Source organism: Melopsittacus undulatus, chromosome 5 (assembly GCF_012275295.1).
Source record: "Melopsittacus undulatus isolate bMelUnd1 chromosome 5, bMelUnd1.mat.Z, whole genome shotgun sequence".
Classification (NCBI taxonomy): domain Eukaryota; kingdom Metazoa; phylum Chordata; class Aves; order Psittaciformes; family Psittaculidae; genus Melopsittacus; species Melopsittacus undulatus.
Window position 1 is genome coordinate 74646283 of NC_047531.1, and position 16262 is coordinate 74662544.

The 16262-nt window shown below is 49.1% G+C and overlaps 1 protein-coding gene across 1 annotated transcript in view; it reads right to left on the reverse strand.

The window, feature by feature from the left end:
• Nucleotides 1-9557, reverse strand: part of CCND2 (cyclin D2) — a 35476-nt gene extending 25919 nt beyond the window's left edge. Inside the window, exons 1-4 of the mRNA XM_005147968.4 lie at nucleotides 9510-9557; nucleotides 7347-7567; nucleotides 5626-5841; nucleotides 2838-2997 (exon numbers count right to left, since the gene is read on the reverse strand). Of these exons, the coding sequence (XP_005148025.1) occupies nucleotides 2838-2997; nucleotides 5626-5841; nucleotides 7347-7541 (571 nt within the window). The 5' untranslated portion in view covers nucleotides 7542-7567; nucleotides 9510-9557. The remainder of the gene's footprint in view (nucleotides 1-2837; nucleotides 2998-5625; nucleotides 5842-7346; nucleotides 7568-9509) is intronic.
• Between the last annotated feature and the right edge of the window lie 6705 nt (nucleotides 9558-16262).

Below are 16262 nucleotides of genomic sequence, written 5' to 3' on the forward strand. Positions count from 1 at the left end.
GAAGTATCATCTCCTTTTGCATAATGTTAAAACAGAAGGAATACAGAGATGAGTATCAAAATGATCCTACACATCCAGCCCAACATCCAGAACTGTTAATAGCTGCTTCCCTCTGTTTGCTCACCCAAAGCGTTGCAGGACAGGATCACAAATGGCTCTGCAAAGGCAGGCAGCACTTGGGAATTTCTGGTGTTGCGCTTTCGCTGGGGAAGTAAAATGGAGCAGTTGGCGAAGAAGAACTCAAGCTAGAGGAGAAAGTTCAAAATATGTAGGATTTTGCATGATACACTGAAGAAGATTAAAAAGTACTTGAGAGCAGAGAAACTTGCAATGAGATGAATTAGGAAATAAAAATAGATTAATTTCTGTGCTCCAGACCAGGGCTGTTAGCCAGCCAGCAAGGTCAAGTCTGGTAACAGTAAAGAGTGAAAAACAAGCTAAAAACACACATGGAGGGAGCAAGGGAAGGGGCAACCACATGTGAAAGGAGGTCATACTGCTGAAAGAAGGCAAATGGGGAAATGAAACACCAGGCTTAACCCAAGTGGGCAGAGAGCAGAAGCTTTGAGGGAGAAAGGGAAAGAAGAAACACAGCAGCCGATGACAGCTCTGCAATAAATGGGACAAGAAAAGGAAATGACAACTGGATCTGGAAGGAAGTCTGATGAGAAGGGTCTTTTCTTCACCAAGGCAGGCAAGAATGACTTTGAGAAGAGTGGCAGTGAAAGGCAAATACAGTAGTAACGAGATTTCTATAATGCAATTGAGGGTAGTAGCCTGCTAATAAACTGCGAATGAGGTAGGAAACTGGGAATGAGGGCTTGGGTAAGACCTCCGTTTTCAAAACTGCAAGGGGTTGTGGGTCCTTCTCCAAATCTAATGCCAACCCAGTGGTCTGTGGAAAATGGGATAAGAAAATAAAATCTACAACCACCATCATGGTGTGCTGTCTTTTGGGAAACTCCATATGCAGTCAGTTATGCCTTTCATTTGCAAGAAAAGAAACTCTAACTTGTTGCCTTCTTAAACTCTACATAGAGGACTTCAGTTCATGCATAGCATGAGATGCATAACATGAGCAGCAGGTCACACAGTGGAAGCACATGAGACAAGTGCATGACTGGGCTAAGGGTTGGAACTCTTTCTGTTTTGGATCTCAGTAAACAAACTAGCAACACGTGGAGCTAACCATCAAAGAATTAATGGAGGGAGTGGAAAGAAGCCATGGACTTTGGAAAAGTCCTTCATGGCCCACAGTCCTGCAATGGTCTGATTACATGGAAAACTTCAAGGGCAAAGGATTACAGAGAAGAATTTGAAAAGTTAAATGACAATGAAATCTACGTCACTCAAGAAAATGTCCTCTTGGATTAAAAACAAAACAAACCCAAGCTCCAACCCCCCCCGAAAAAAAACTAATGTAGAAGGCGAAAGGGAAAAAGCATCAAAAGAACAAAAGAGAGAAAAGATTGGTCTGGTCTGGAAGACAACGTCCAAGTATGTTGGAGGATGATGGCTGATGGCATTGTGAGGATCCAGAGAAACATTCATGAGAAAGAAAGAAGAAAAAGGGCAGTGTGAATGAATCCTGAGAAGGCAAAGAAAGAAGGCAAAGCTCATGTATCAGATTAACCCTGAAGTGAAAACCTAGTTAGTCCAGAAATGTCTGATGAATTACCAAAAGTGATCCTGCAGACTTTCAGCAATATTTCTGTTGAGTCCTAGGGTCTTTTGCCTGAAAAAGATCATGCAGCCATGGGAAAGGAATGGAAAGCTTGAGCATCTTGGTAACCAAGTCAGTTACCCTAACACTGCCCAGATACAACTCTCCAAAACAGATCACCCGAGGTAGGCAAAACCGGCCTGCATAGTATAAAAGAAAGAAGCAGGCATAGCACTAGACATTCATACCTAAAAGCTGCACTGTCTTCCCCTCTGCAAACACGCAGCAGAACAGTTCCTAACACACAGGACTAGGTATGTCAATCTGTAATGAATTCAAACACTAAGCCATTTAATACTTGATGATAACCCTGGCAAACACTGCATGCTGCTCATCTGTTCCAGGACTAACTTCTAAGAGATGGTCTAAACGTTAATCCTCTGGAGGAAAATTAAGAGTATACTTATTTTGTGAAAGTCACTGGGAAAACAAACAAACAAACCCAAACAAGCATTTTGCAGACAGGTATAAATTCAAAGCTGCTCTTCCACAGAAGCAGTTATTCCCATCTAAGTCTTCAGAAACTGTATTCATCCAAATATACAACAAATATAATAGTTCCCTGCTTTCTTGGGGTGAAGGAAGCATCTAAATGTTTAGTAACCGTCATTCCCTATGCTTCAACAATGTGGTAGCATCACAAACATGTTAAAATACAATTTTTTACATTTTATTTGGACAGCATCCAGCTAATGAAAAATTTACAAACACATTAATTTAATGCATTAGCCCAACATATTTTGGGCTAATGTGTCAAACAGCTTCTAGCATTTTGGCTGTCCCACATCTGTCCTTGCAATCTGTGGCTCTTAAAGAAACTAGTGAACAGGGCAAAGTAGAAAATCATATGATCTACTTCAGCCTTACTGACTTCACTGCAAGGAACTGCACACGTTATTAGGGGTTAGGACTGCAACTGCATTACAGTTCCTGACTGCAAGGGTTGTTTCTCCTCAGTTTCGGAGCCTGATTCATGATGCCCTCTGCAAACCACCCTACCAGCTTCAGCGCTCTTCCCGGATCATGTAAGGATGGAAGGGATGAATAGCCTTTGTACGACCAGAAATTAATGCACACAGCAAGCAGCAGGTACACGCAGAACACCTTGGCCTACCTGTGGCACAAAGGGCAATGAATGTTTGTGCATGCTTCCGGATCAAAAGCAACTTGTCTTTAGGTAGAGGCAGCTTCCTTAGGATGTGTTCAATGAAATCGTGCGGGGTAACAGCTGCGAGGTTCCACTTCAACTTCCCCAGCACCACCAGCTCCCATTCCTGCAGGGTGGGGAGAGAGAAGCTGTAAGCAGTGCTGAAAGAAACCTCTCCAACCCCCCATCACCTATTTCCTTGATTGCAATTATATCCCTGATTATATCACTGCTGAATTGGTCTTGCTCAAACATTTTTTTCCATATGCCCCTACTGCTTTGAAGTTGTTGACTTTATTCTTTTTCTTTTTTTTTTTTTTTTTTTTTAACACTGGAAATGTCAAGCTCTACTGAAAATAATGAGACCTGGCAGCTCTTGCCAAGGTTTTACTTTTTTTGTATCCAGTGCTGAATGCCCACCCAGAAAGTTTAGCCTGCAATTAGATATTGCCAAGGTCACTGTGGTCCTTTCCTAGTAACTTCTTTTAAATGGCTGTAGTCCTTACTTCATAGCCATTTAAAGCCCTAAGGATTACCATGCACAAAAATGACCTAGATATACATGCTTTTTTTTTACAAGACTGGGTAAGTTAGCTTGATGGCATTCTTCCCCAAAACTGTATTCAAAAGCGCCTGCAGATAAATCTGATGGTACTTAAATGGCTCCAAGACAGGCTTTGCAGAAAGCAAACGCACACAATGCAGCCAAGAAGTAGCCTGTGTAAATTATCTGCCAGTATATCATGTAGGATACATTCCCCCATTCTTTGCACACCCCAAACTCCTAGTGAAATCAGAGAAAAGCTTGGGTGGGTTATGTAGCTTCTGCCCATTCCCTACAACGGGATTACATGTAGAATTGGTACCTAATGAACAGATCTAGCCGTGGGGTTCAAGCAGGGCTAGACCTACATCCTTCAACAGTCAAAATAGGTTTTGTATACCTCACAGTGCCCTGCAGTGAACAAAGCTCAGGCCTTGGATTCACTTCTGTCTCATGCATCAACTATTAGCTATTAACTGAATTCCATGCACTGAGTCTTGAGTCCTGATGATGCATGAGGTTGATGGAGCCCAGCGTGGCGGGCAGCCCCAGCTAAGCTTGTAGAGCTGGCAAGTTGAAAAAAAAAAGCCCTTTAATTTTGCAGCTGAGGAGACGTCAACCAGCGTTGCTGAGAAACCATAAACATGGACCCCACAATGCCATTTCTGCTGTTCACTGAATAGATGCCCACTTTAACAGCAAGTTACTTTCCTACAGACATTCCTACTGGATTAGGAAAGTGCCCTCCATAGCTTGGAAAACCTCATGTTCGCATATGTAAAAGGCCCCTAAAGATAGACTGTGTTTTTTTCGCTCCTCAAGAAAACCCGTAAAATGTTTGAACATAATGGCAACTACCTTAACTAAGGATTGATCTTCCCAACATCACTAATGCCACAAGTTTTGATATAGAAGAGCATTTAACGTAGATGACAATACAGGGAAGCACTTAACACACATGCTTAAACTCATGTGGCACAAAAAGGTAGGCACATCCTTCCATGGTTTCTCACATGGGGGCTGCAGCACTTCCCGTGACAGTGTGTACCTCTGACAGCATGCACCACTGATGGGACTCCTGGTGGCTGCCACAGCCATGTCAGGGTTAGCAGCACTCAAGGCATGAGCTCCTAACCCCTCCTGGGGGAATTCCCACCGCCTTCGCCCAGTGATTCACAGGAGAAACTCTCCTCAGATCCAGCCGGGCGATGTGCACTGACCAGGATCCATGAGCACACAGCTAGCTGACTGAGAACACATCGCACCCAGAGCTGTAAATACCTGCCTGGCGCTCTGCACCACGAAGAACTATTACAATTATTATATTGCAGGTATTACCGATTCCAATAAATAATTATTTTGTTTGCTTCTGCCTTCACCATGCCCGAATTGATCCCGAACCACCCGACGTGGCCTTTTACACCCGGGGTTGTTTAACCGAGATGTGTTTTTACCTCAGCACCTGCACCAGTGATAACCTCCAGGGTAGCAGTGAGGAGACACAGGGCCGTGGCTCCCCACCTCACAACCCAGCCACTCACCGGCGGGCACCGCGGCTCCCCGGACACCACAGCCATACCCTCCGCATCCCCTTGTGCTCCATCACCGGGGAGAGGCACCCCCGTTGTCCTGGGCCGCAGCCGGGAGCCCCCCTGCCTCTCCCCGCCTCACGCCCGCCCCGCCCGCCGGGGGCGCGGGGCCGCCTGGCAGCCGCTCAAGGGGTGAAGTCACGCCCGAGGCCGCGTGTCTGCCGCCAGGTGGCGCCGCCGCTCCGCGCCGCCCGCCCCCCGCGCACGTGCGCCCCGGCGCCCTCCCTGCCTGGCGAGGTCCCCGGTGCGGAAAGACCCGCACCCACCGGGGTCTATGGGACACACACACACACACATGGGGGACACGACACGGACATGGCAAAACCCTGAACCAATGGGACGGGAAGCGCCGCTGGGGTGGCTGAGGAGGAGGCTGAGCCCACCGGGAAGTCCCGCGTGTGTGTGCATGTGCGTGTACCCCAAACCAGTCTCCCTGCGGCTTCGGATCACCCTCTCTCCGAGTGTTTAGCACTTTTTGACGTGGAAAGCGTGATTTTGTAGAAGGTGTGTGGGGGGTGACACAAGTGATGGCTTCGCCGTGTGAGAAAAGGAGAGGGAAGAAGGTGGCCAGCGCAAGCTGCCGGAGAGAAGGTGAAGAGGGAATGGGGGGGGGGCTGCTTACCAGCAGCTCTTGGGGTTTGATGGAATTGTCCGTATATATGCACAGCTTCTCGGCTGTGAGGGGGATTGTCTCTTTCAGCTTGGAGGCCAGGAACATGCACACTGCCCCCAGCAGTTGCAGATGGCACTTTCGAGTGGGCACCACAGCTAAGAATCTGTCCAAGTAATTCATGGCCAAAGGGAAAACTTCTTCTTCGCACTTCTGCTCTTCACAGACCTGCAAGTGAGGGGAGCGTAGGGAGGACAGGGCAGCGGGATGGGGGTGGAGAAGGGAAAGAAAAGACACAAGAAGGAAAAAATAAATAAATGAGTGATCCCACGAAACAGACCACTGCCTCCCCGCTATGGCTCCTGCTATTTTTGTTTCCCGGGGAGCTAAATTTTGGGGGAGGGGGAGATCTCTGGAGAGGCTGGGAAGGCTGTCAATCGGCTTTCACATTCCTTTAGTTCATTCAGTAAGAAATGAATTCAAGACACTGTGTGGGAGAGCCGAAGAGCCCCATCCAGCAGCAAGCGAGCTGCCTCCGACTTTTTTTTTTTTTTTTGCGACCCAATTTTTTACTTTTTTTTTTTTGATTTCGTCATATTTTCAAAAAATCGATAAAAATATTACAACTTCCCCGGGGGTCCCGATTTTGGTGCTGGTCGCACCCCGGGACGGTCCTCTATCGTTTCCGACAATTGCAAAAATTCCCTCGGGGGGTGTCCCCCAGCCCTGCGCCCCCGATCCGGCATGGGGGGGGGAGCAGGACGGGAGACACAGCGAGGGCGAGGTGGGGTGGGGAGAGCCTGAGCAGCCTGGATCCTTTTAGCAGGAGCGAGCGAAAAATGACTTCAAAAATTTACCAAAAATCGGAGCAAAGGACAAAAAGAACAATTCGCACACGAAAACCAAGAGGGGGCTCTGGGCTTTCTAACGCAGGGGGTTTGGTCCGGGAAAGAGCCCCCCCAAAGGAGATCCGAAGGGGCAAAGGATGGGCGGTGGGGCCAGGGCAAGGCAAGAGAGACTGCGGGGATCTGGGCCCGCTGCCGCCCCGCCTGAAGTATCGGGGCGAATGGAGGGTTCGCCACCAGCTCGGGCTTCCCGACAGACCCCAGCCAGGCCGAGAAGGAACGGGGGCGCGGCGCCGGGGTGCATTTCCGAACCCCTTCTGGAAAGCGGGGGTAGACGGGCTCGGAGCCTCCGAGCACAGTTGCATGCAACGCAACATGGCGAAAAAAAGGCACGTCCTCACCACTGCATACGTGGGCATGAAACCCTCGCTGGGCAAAACGCGGGGGGCACCGAGCACCCCCCGTCCCTCGCCCTGCCCGGGCGCAGCTCCCTTTTCCCAGAAAAGCCTCATTCCCAAGCGCTCCCGGCAGCCCGCCGCCGGAGGCGGCTTTTCTCATGCTTTTTAATTGCAAATGACTTTTCCAACCCCCCACCCGCCGCTTCCTCCCCTCCTGCACCCCGCTTTGCAGCAGCCCCCCGGAAGGGGCGATTTCCCCCGTGGGCTGTCGATGCTTCCCGCGCCCCTTCCCCCACCGCACGGCTCGGCACCGCACCGGGTGAGCGCAGGAGGGGGAGGAGAAGGGGCACACTCACTCAGAGGACAAGAAACCCCACCGCGACCGGAGGGGCGAGAGGCTGCAGGGGGAGAGGGGCCGAGGCAAGGCGGAGGTGCTGCCGCCCGCGACTCGCCGCACCGAGGGGCCGGGGGAAGGCGCCGGGATACAAACCTCCAGCATCCAAGTGGCTACCATCCTCCTCATGAAGGGCTGGATGTCCTTCTGGACGCACTTGAAGTAGGAGCACTGGGGCAGATACCTCTCCTCTATGGTTAGTAAGTTGTGCAAAACGCGGTCATCGTAGAGCAAGTTTGGGTCAGGGAGAGCTCTCCTCATGGGATCCACCTCGCAGCACAGCAGCTCCATGTTTCCAAAGAGATCTCCCTCTTTCTCTGATGGGAAAGGTTTCCTTTTTTTTTTTTTTTCCTTTTCCTTTTTTTTTCTGGAGGGGGGGGGAAGGGGGTGGGGAAAGGAGAGGGGTAAAGGAGGAGGGGTAGGTGGGTGGGAGGAAGGCGGCAGCAGGGCTTTCCAGCTCGCTCCTGCCTCCCTTGAAACTCGTCTCTCCCTCTCTTGATTTCTAGCCTAAAGTTGAAGCAAAGTGACGCAACTCGCCGGGGCAGGCAGTTCTCTCTCTTGTTATTATGGAGAACAGCAGCTGGTCAGACGTAACATCAAACGCTTTTTTTTTTCTTCTTTTTTTTTTTTCCTCTATAAGCTAACAAGGAACCAGGAGGCCCTCGTATAGGGACACACACATACAAATGACAGCTTCTCTTTTGCTTCCTTCCAGCGACTAAATGAAATCCGCTCCACACTTTCCTTCTGTGGGAGCCCGTCTGAATCTATTTCCCCCTCCTTTTCTTGTAGCAAGAAACTGAGGGCTCCCTCTCGGTACCCACCGCGACGATCGGGGCGATGGATGCCATGGCTTAGCTGGGTCCCGTCCCACCCCACCCCCCAAGCTGTTGACCCACTCTTCCCTCCCGCACCCCCTTAATTTGCAGCCGGAGGGGGACAGGGCTCCGTGCTAACTGCAGCCTGCTTCAAACCCGAAAAAGACCCCACTGATCCTTGAGCGGTGGGAGTTCCCCGGCGTTTTCGGAGTGCAATCTAGCAATAATCACCTCTGCTTCCTCCGGCACATACAGGCGTTTCTAGCAGGCGAATCGTTTTAGCCCTGCACGACCACACTGATATAACTTTCTAGGAAACGGAGCGGAGGAGGGAGGAGGTTGGCGGGGGGATGTGAGGGGGGGGGGGGGGTTAGGGGAGCTATGTCCCGCATCGGGTGACTTCCACCCTCCTCGCACTTCGCCGGCGTCGCAGTCGCTCCCCGCCTGCAAAATGTGTCAACTTTGCGAAGTCTCCACCGCTGCCTGCTACGGTCGAGCGGAGGCTCCCGAAGGGGAAGGAGCTGACCGGGGCCGGCCGGGGACGAGCTGCCCGGGCGGGCGCGCAGCGGAGCGGCCCCGCGGGGCATAAGAGGACCTCGCTTTCCGGAGCCGGCGTCTTGCCCCATAGCCCCCACCTCCCAACCCCCCCGGGACTCCGCGGAGGTGGGCTTGGCGGCGAGTAAATACCGCCTTAAAAGAGTGAGTGGGGAGTTTGGGGCGCCGCTTCCCCTCCCTCCATTTGCATAGCCAATAGCTCTGGGGCTCTCGCCGCTGCGCGCTGATTGTTACCGGGCAGATTATATTTTAAGGACGCATGCTGCCCGGCATCGAAAGCAGCCCCGGAGGGCAGAGGGCGAAGTGGAGCCCCCTCACCTGGCTACACTGCCGGTCTCGGGAGCCGCAAGGGCCTTGCCGGTATCGGGAAAGGCGGACTACTGGCCGTCTTTGCCCGCGAGTGGGCAAACGCGTCCCGTCGCACACCAGCTCTCTCCCCTCTGCATCAAAACGGATGGGAGGGACGGGACCGGCTGTGCCGTGGGTTGCATCTCTTCGGACTCCAGCCCTTGCAAAAAACGGCTGGGACGGCTCGGCACCTAAGCCGCCTGTCAGAGCACTGCTACTTCGCCGACAGAAAGCCAGCAGGACTCCCCCTTCCCTGTCCCCCTCGTGCCCCGGTAACTCGGAGCCGGCCTGGGACAGCCGACCTCTGCACGCGTTGCTAGCCTCATTTCCCCGCAGAATCAGCTCCGTGCCCCCACCTCCCGTCCCGTCACCGAATCGGGTCCCCGCAGAATCAGCTCCGTGCCCACACCTCCCGTCCCGTCACCGAATCGGGCAGCTCCCCTCCACCGCCGAATCGCGGCGGCAGCAGCACCGTCTGGGAGCTGCCGGGCACCGTGTGTGGCCCCTCGTATCCGCACCCCCCGAGGCGGGAGCTTACCGGGGACGAGACCGCCGTAGGCGGAATTGGGCAGACTTTGACCGGCAAGGCTCGCGTTTTAGGAGGGCGAAGGAAAGGAGCGGGGAGGGGGCACCCCCCGGCGTACGTCGAGGGCGACGAGCGGGGACCCGCTGCGTCGCGGCGTGCTCCGCAATGAAAGGCTCTTTAACTTCCACCATTCATTTCCCCTTCCTGGCTACTCCTGTGAACAGGGAGCGTGTTGTGTCAGCGCACGTTTTCCTTCTCCAAACTTAAATTCATAAGCGCTCCCGTCTGGCTTTGTAGCCCGACAATGCAGCGATTGTGATTTATGTGGGTTTCAGGCGGGAGAACAACGGGTGTCCTAATTGTCCGGCACCGACTTTCCGAAGTGGGGTGATGTCTGGGGCACGACGCGGTTGCCTGCTAGGGGATCGGGGGAGGGATGTGGGGGGCCCCCCGCACCCCGCGAGGGGGGGGCCGCCGGTGTGGCAGCCACGGGTCCCACGGGCGGGCCGCAGCCACCCCACCACCTTCCTGGGAGGGATGGGAGGCTCCCGTTATATAAAAAAAACCCAACCTAAATCAATACATGGAAGCATGCCAGCTTTGCACGTGGAGATGCAGTAAAAAACCCACCACCAAACACCGGTTTTCCCCGGTGCGACGGCTTCTGTATACCCGGTACCCGTTTCCAACGGGGAAACGCTGGCCCTCCGAAACGCGGCCACGGAAGGCAAGGTTCCCGATGTGCCCCTTCGCCTTGTCCCCGTGCCCACGGGCGCTGCCGCATGCGTTTGGAGGCAGCAGATGTTTTAACAGCCTCCGTGTAGAGATTACCGAGTGCCATATGTTAAATGCCACCCTCCCTCCGGATAAAAAAGAAGAAAGAAAAAAAGAAAGAAACAACTACTTTTCGCACTCTCTCCCAGTCTTTTGGTGAGCTGCCTCGCCCGTTCAAAAGCACAAATGATTCAATCAAATACCGCCGGTAGACGGTTTTTTCCGTGGCGGCCCCGGGACCGCGGTGCGCTCAACTGCAGGCGGCCGCTCCCGCACAGCAGCGCTGCGCCTTGCGAGGAGCCGCCGTGGGATCAGCTCTCCCGATGTGGGACAGTCCCCCCTTTCCTCCCCTTCCCTGTCCGCAGCCTGGCGGGAAGGGGCTGTCCCTCTCTCAGCCTCACCGCAGCCGCCGGGGGGCAATGCCGCGGTCCCTGCTGCTACCCTGGGAACCCCTGTTCTGCGGGTCGTCAAGTTGAAGTCACGGAGCCTCATCATCAGCGTGACACATAGTTACCATCAAATCTGTTCTGTGTAATGGCATTTTGTTGGTGTTAGTCGGAGAGCGCTGCAAAACGCGGCGACTCTTGGCTTTTTTGAAAATAGATCCTTAATTCGTCATCATTTCTATTTATTTAATTTTTTTTCTCTGCACATCCCAGAGAACAATCCTGGGAGATGCTTCATGGAACAGTATGAGATGAAGCTTTGCATTCGAACCACAGACCAATAGACACATGTTGTGTGTGCGCCCAGGCAGCCGCAGGTTTTGTATTTGTTTAAATGAAATAAGTATTCCCTTGCAGTGCTTGAAACCTGAAGGCTGGAGTGTGAAACATGAGAATCTGAAAGTGAAACCTACTGGAAGCCAAAAAAGAAACAGATGAATGTGTTTCCACTGTCCAAGCTGAGGGAAGCCCCGAAAGCCAACAAACACGTGAATAATAAAATGTGCAATAGATTTGGAATAAACCATTCCAGCTTTAGTCACTGGAAGCAGTCTATTCCGGTGGTTTCTTTTTATTTTTTTAATTATTTTTTTTAATATCTGGGGATTTTTTGCTGTTCAAAGGTAAATTCCTTAATTCTGTGATGTGCAAGAACAATATGATAAAAACTATATTTCCTTTGGTTTCTGATTACAGATCAGAAGAGGATTTGGATGCCGCAGGAAATGCTGCACACTGCCATGTATTTTCAAGCAGTTATTTTTAATTGTACAGGCAATTTTCGGCTTTAAATACCTGGGTAGTGGCAGCTTTATCAGTTACAGCCACCTTAAACAACTTAAGTACTGAGCAGGTGAAATATATCCTGTAATAAAACTGTATTTGCCTGTAGAGGGTGATTTTATGCAGGCAGAACAATTACAGCATTAACTAACGAATTCGAAGTGATTGCTTAACATATTTTTAATTATTTACTGCTTTATGGTTTATGCAAAGTTTCTTTTTTATCCTCTCTTATTCCTTGGCTTAAACTTCTATAGAGCAGTAAGGAGAAACTGCATTTATGCAATGCCCAGTGCAAGGAGTGCACAACTCCACTGGTAGATTGCTTCATTAGGAGAGATTGGAAGGGACTCAAAAAAGAGCTTCAAGAGTGATCATATACCTGGGAATCATGTTTTAAGCTGGAAGACTTTGTAAATTCATCACAGTTAGTCCAAAGACACTCCCAGGTTTGACACAAATGTAAACTAGAGAAATCTAGACAAATTCAGGGAGATGTAGGGTGGTAGAGCAGGTAGCAGTACATTTAGGCTAATCGCAAAGTGAACTTTTCAATTGCAACTTTACTAATCCCTTGATATTTTATTCAGGACTGTGTTTTTAAGGTTGGGTGGTTTAAAACCTAAAAAAGTATATTGTACCACAAATCACGGTTGCAGAGTTGGAGGAGGAGTTACTGCGTGGGGTTGTGTGATCAGTGTGTGACCCAAAACCAGAATCAGATCCATAATCCCTGTGATGTGTTCTGGCCTTAACATTATTTCATCTGCCAATCTATATAGAACCTATAGCCTGTGGTAACATGGGCAGATGCAGAACTCAGGTGAGATCTCGCAGTTTTTCCTGCAGCAGAGGAATTTAAACCAATGAGAAATTTCTGCTGGAGCTGAAAGTCTTGGATTGGGATTTTTCTCACTAGATAGGAAACAGGGAAATTTTTGTGTTGCTTACCTCTGGTGATGCCACAGCCTTATCTTGCAGGGGTGCCACGTCCCTTGCAGCGAGTGCTGCCGACTTCATCCTCATCTTGGTGAGCTGGACGATAAGGCTGTGAGTGGTTTACAGAGAGCAGGAGCACATAACAGGTGCCTCCCCTATGCCAGGAAGTCAACTGAAAGGGAGAGCTCTTGACATTTGTTACAGGATTGGGCCCCTGGTATGCAGAACTGTACAGAAACACCGTCATTTATTCTTTCTTACTAGGTGGTGTGGGGGAAAAAAGTTGTCTTTTGGAGCAGATATTTGAAAGAGCAAGAACAGTTCTGACAAGTTGCAGGTATGAGCTGTTGATATCTCTTTCATCTTTAACAGTATGATAGGATCTGAAGGTGACCGAATCCTTTTTTTTGTTTTGTTTTGTTTCCTTTGCTTATGAATCAGCTCACTTTTCTGCTTGAAATAGACTTTGCTGTTAACCTCTTGCATTCTGCTGTGTGATTTCCCTGCTCTCTGCGACGTTTGTATCAGTCATTAGTTCAATGCTGGCTTTGACATTAGATGCACAATCTTTTTGCTTTCCAGACTATTAGAAGAGATTAATAAAAGACTCTGTACCCAAACCTTCAGCTGTTCTCCAATTTTTGAAGCATCCTGCTGTCACACACCTTCCTTCAACAGTAATGTTCTGACTTGTCTCTGTGGTCACAGATGTGGAGCTTCAAACCCATTTTATTTTATTTCCATCTACACTGAGGCGAAGATTTTACATTTAATATATGTGTGTAGCATGCCCAGGTCTAAACAGACAGGGAAGGGAGAGGAAGCCCTTCAGAGCAAATTGCTCCTTTTATGGGGAGATGGGAAGGGGTACTGCATGCCTCGGTTGTCTTAACAGTGCTGTGAGCTGCTAAGTAATCACAATATTTATTCCAAGAAGCAGCTGTATTTTAAAGGTATGTGTAATGAATCTGATAATCTGCAGTAAGAGAATTATCCTGACACAGATTTCCACATTGAACAGTTTGCTGAAACATATGAGGCATATATAGTCTGATGAGATATCTTATATGGAGGTATGACAGTATGTGATTTTGGAAGCTGTGTTAAGTGGCAACTTGTTATGGGGATAAGTTGGAAGGGAGATGTATAGAGTACAGACAAGTTCTGAAAATAGGTGGTGTTTTAAAGGGAAGAAAAACTAAGTATCCCCTCAGCACTGGGCTTGTTTCCTCTGCAAAAGCATCATAAACCACCCATTAAGAAATATTCGTTTCACATGTATTCTGGCTTAAATAGCCATTGATACAGTATTTTGGGTGTCCCTTTTGCATTCCAAGGACTATGAAATGCTGCCTAGATTTGTTGCTTTTGGTCTTCTTAATGCGGTCAAACAAACAAATGGAATGAATAAAGTTGTATTGCCTGACAAGCAGACAAGCACATGGAAAACAAAACAAGAGTAAACCAAAATAAAACAGGGTCAATAAATGCCCTCTACTGAAGTAAACAATTTTACTCATTTATTTCCTCTTCCAAAACTGCTGGATTAAAAGTTATTTCCCATGGATGAATAGTTCAGATTATTAGTCTGTTCTGTGTCAATGACACCAACACCTGGGAAAATGAATTACTGCTAAAACATTAATAGCCTAAAATATGGCATAGCATAGAATATTAATGACCAGCTGAATGCAGTAGTATAATTTGCTTCTTTTTTCTCTCCTTTTCTTTTGGGAATGCAACATTTTATTCTTGTAACAGCGTGTCTCAGCAGCAGTGTGCTACAACTGAAGAAATATGCATTTTAAAGTTAGCCATGAAATTAAAGCCTTTTGAAAGGCTGTGCCCCTTTTCACAGTGGCAATTACAGCCAGGCTTCGGTCACTTGTCAGGTGCCACGCGTTTTTCGAAGGCATGGTTTTCTTGAGAAGTAGAACACTGGGGGTAGTGTGAAACCTCTCTCAGCTGTGACTTCCTTAGCATCCCTTGCTACCTGAAGTCCTCATGCTCAGCACTGCTGCCCTTTCAGGCTTTGCTGGGCATTGGCATGGGTAATAGGGAACAAGGACCTCGGGAACTGTCTCTTTGCCTTTGTGTGATGGGGTGATGGACATCTTTGTTTCAAGCTCTAGCCCCAGCCATTTCAGATCTAAGCTCCCAGCGCTTTCATGCAGGTAGTGTTTGGCTGAGCATGATGAAAGTCATGTCTGCTTTGTCTGAATTACATCCAAAGTCTGAAGAGTTCCTGTTTGGTCTGGGCAAAACTCCTGGTATGGGTAAGAAGGTCTTTTAGGCAGGGACTGAGACAAGAAGGTAGCTGAAATGATAGCTGCTCTCCTGTTGGAGTGGAAAGAAATTCTCACAGGGCTCTGTGAAATCCACTGCTGCTGACCCTGGAGAGCTCCCAAGGCTCCTCCATCACCCCATGGGGGCAAAACACTGCAGCAGCAGCTGGGAGATGGTGAGCAATTTCTCAAGGGCTACCTCTCTCCAGGGCTATCAGAAGAAATGTTCTTCTCTCCCTGCAGCTCTGCTACCTCACTTCTACAGCATTTTGGTTTGCTCTCAACTAGAAAACCCTTTCCTTGGTTACTGTTTTCCCTGGTTCTAATTGGTGTTCACAGGTATACGCAGCTTCCTATGCGTGACTTAATGCTCCCTAAAGGGTGTTACTGCCCTTCAGCTGTCTTACTAGATGTAAATGTATCTAAGTCACAGAGAAACACTGTTCATAGAAAGAGTTGGCTGGAAGTCATCTAATCCAATCCACCGCTCACAGCAGGGCTGCCTTCCAAGCTAGATTGAATCGCTCAGGGCCTTGTCTAGCCAAAATATCCAAGGAAGGAGATCCCACAGCCTCTCAGGGTAATCTCTCTCAGTGCTGCACTACTCTCAGGGAAGAAGAACCTTCCCTTGTGCCAGGTCAAAGTTTGCCTGGCTGCAACATTTGTCCATCACCTTGAAGTTTCCTGAGTATTTGAAATACAACAAGAAACAGTGACAAGTTCTTGCTGTTAATTGGCATAACTCCATATATGTAGCTCAGGATGTAGTGTGCAGGATCTGTAGATGTGGATTTTATTGGTAGATGTGGGCTTTATTGGTAAATGGAACTAAACTGCATTATTAACTAAGAAAATCACTAGCACGAGTTCCACACTGCTTTCTTTCACTGAAATCTCCAGACCTCCACTGTTGTCTCCTTGCTTGGTTTCATTCCGGTTTTGAACTGTGTTCTTTCTTCATCCCTGTTGTTGCAAATCTGTTCCCCTAGCAAAACTCTGTTGTGCTGCTGTCTAATTTCTCTGTATGCTAAAACTCTCAGCTGGGCTTTCATCTCCTCTTGACATGGCAATAGCCTCTTTGAACAGGCAGTTAGTTGCTTGGGCAATGCTGTTAGCTCCTCATCCTCTTGTTCAGCTCTTCCCTAGGTACTGTCCACTGGCAGAGCCAGGGCCCTGGGCTAGAGGACCTTTTGCCTGAGTGGCTGTTCTGATGCCCAGACATGAACCGTTGCTTTCTTGGATTTCAAAGTTTTAATTGTAAGGTTCATTGGTAGCAATCACCATCCTCAGAACAGGTGCTTCACAGTGACCCACAGATTTGGAAAGCATCATTTCTATTTTATAAATGGGAAACTGGGACTCTGTGGTACAAAGCAACATCCTAAAGGAGCTTTGCAGCATCTCTTAGCAGTACCGCCTTTCCGATGTCAGAGCATTACCTAAACAGAATCATCTCCCTCATCAGAGAGGACAGGGTATGTAGTGTTTTTAAATACCAGTTTCATTTTATAGGCGGTTTCCACCTTTAGGTTCTAGCA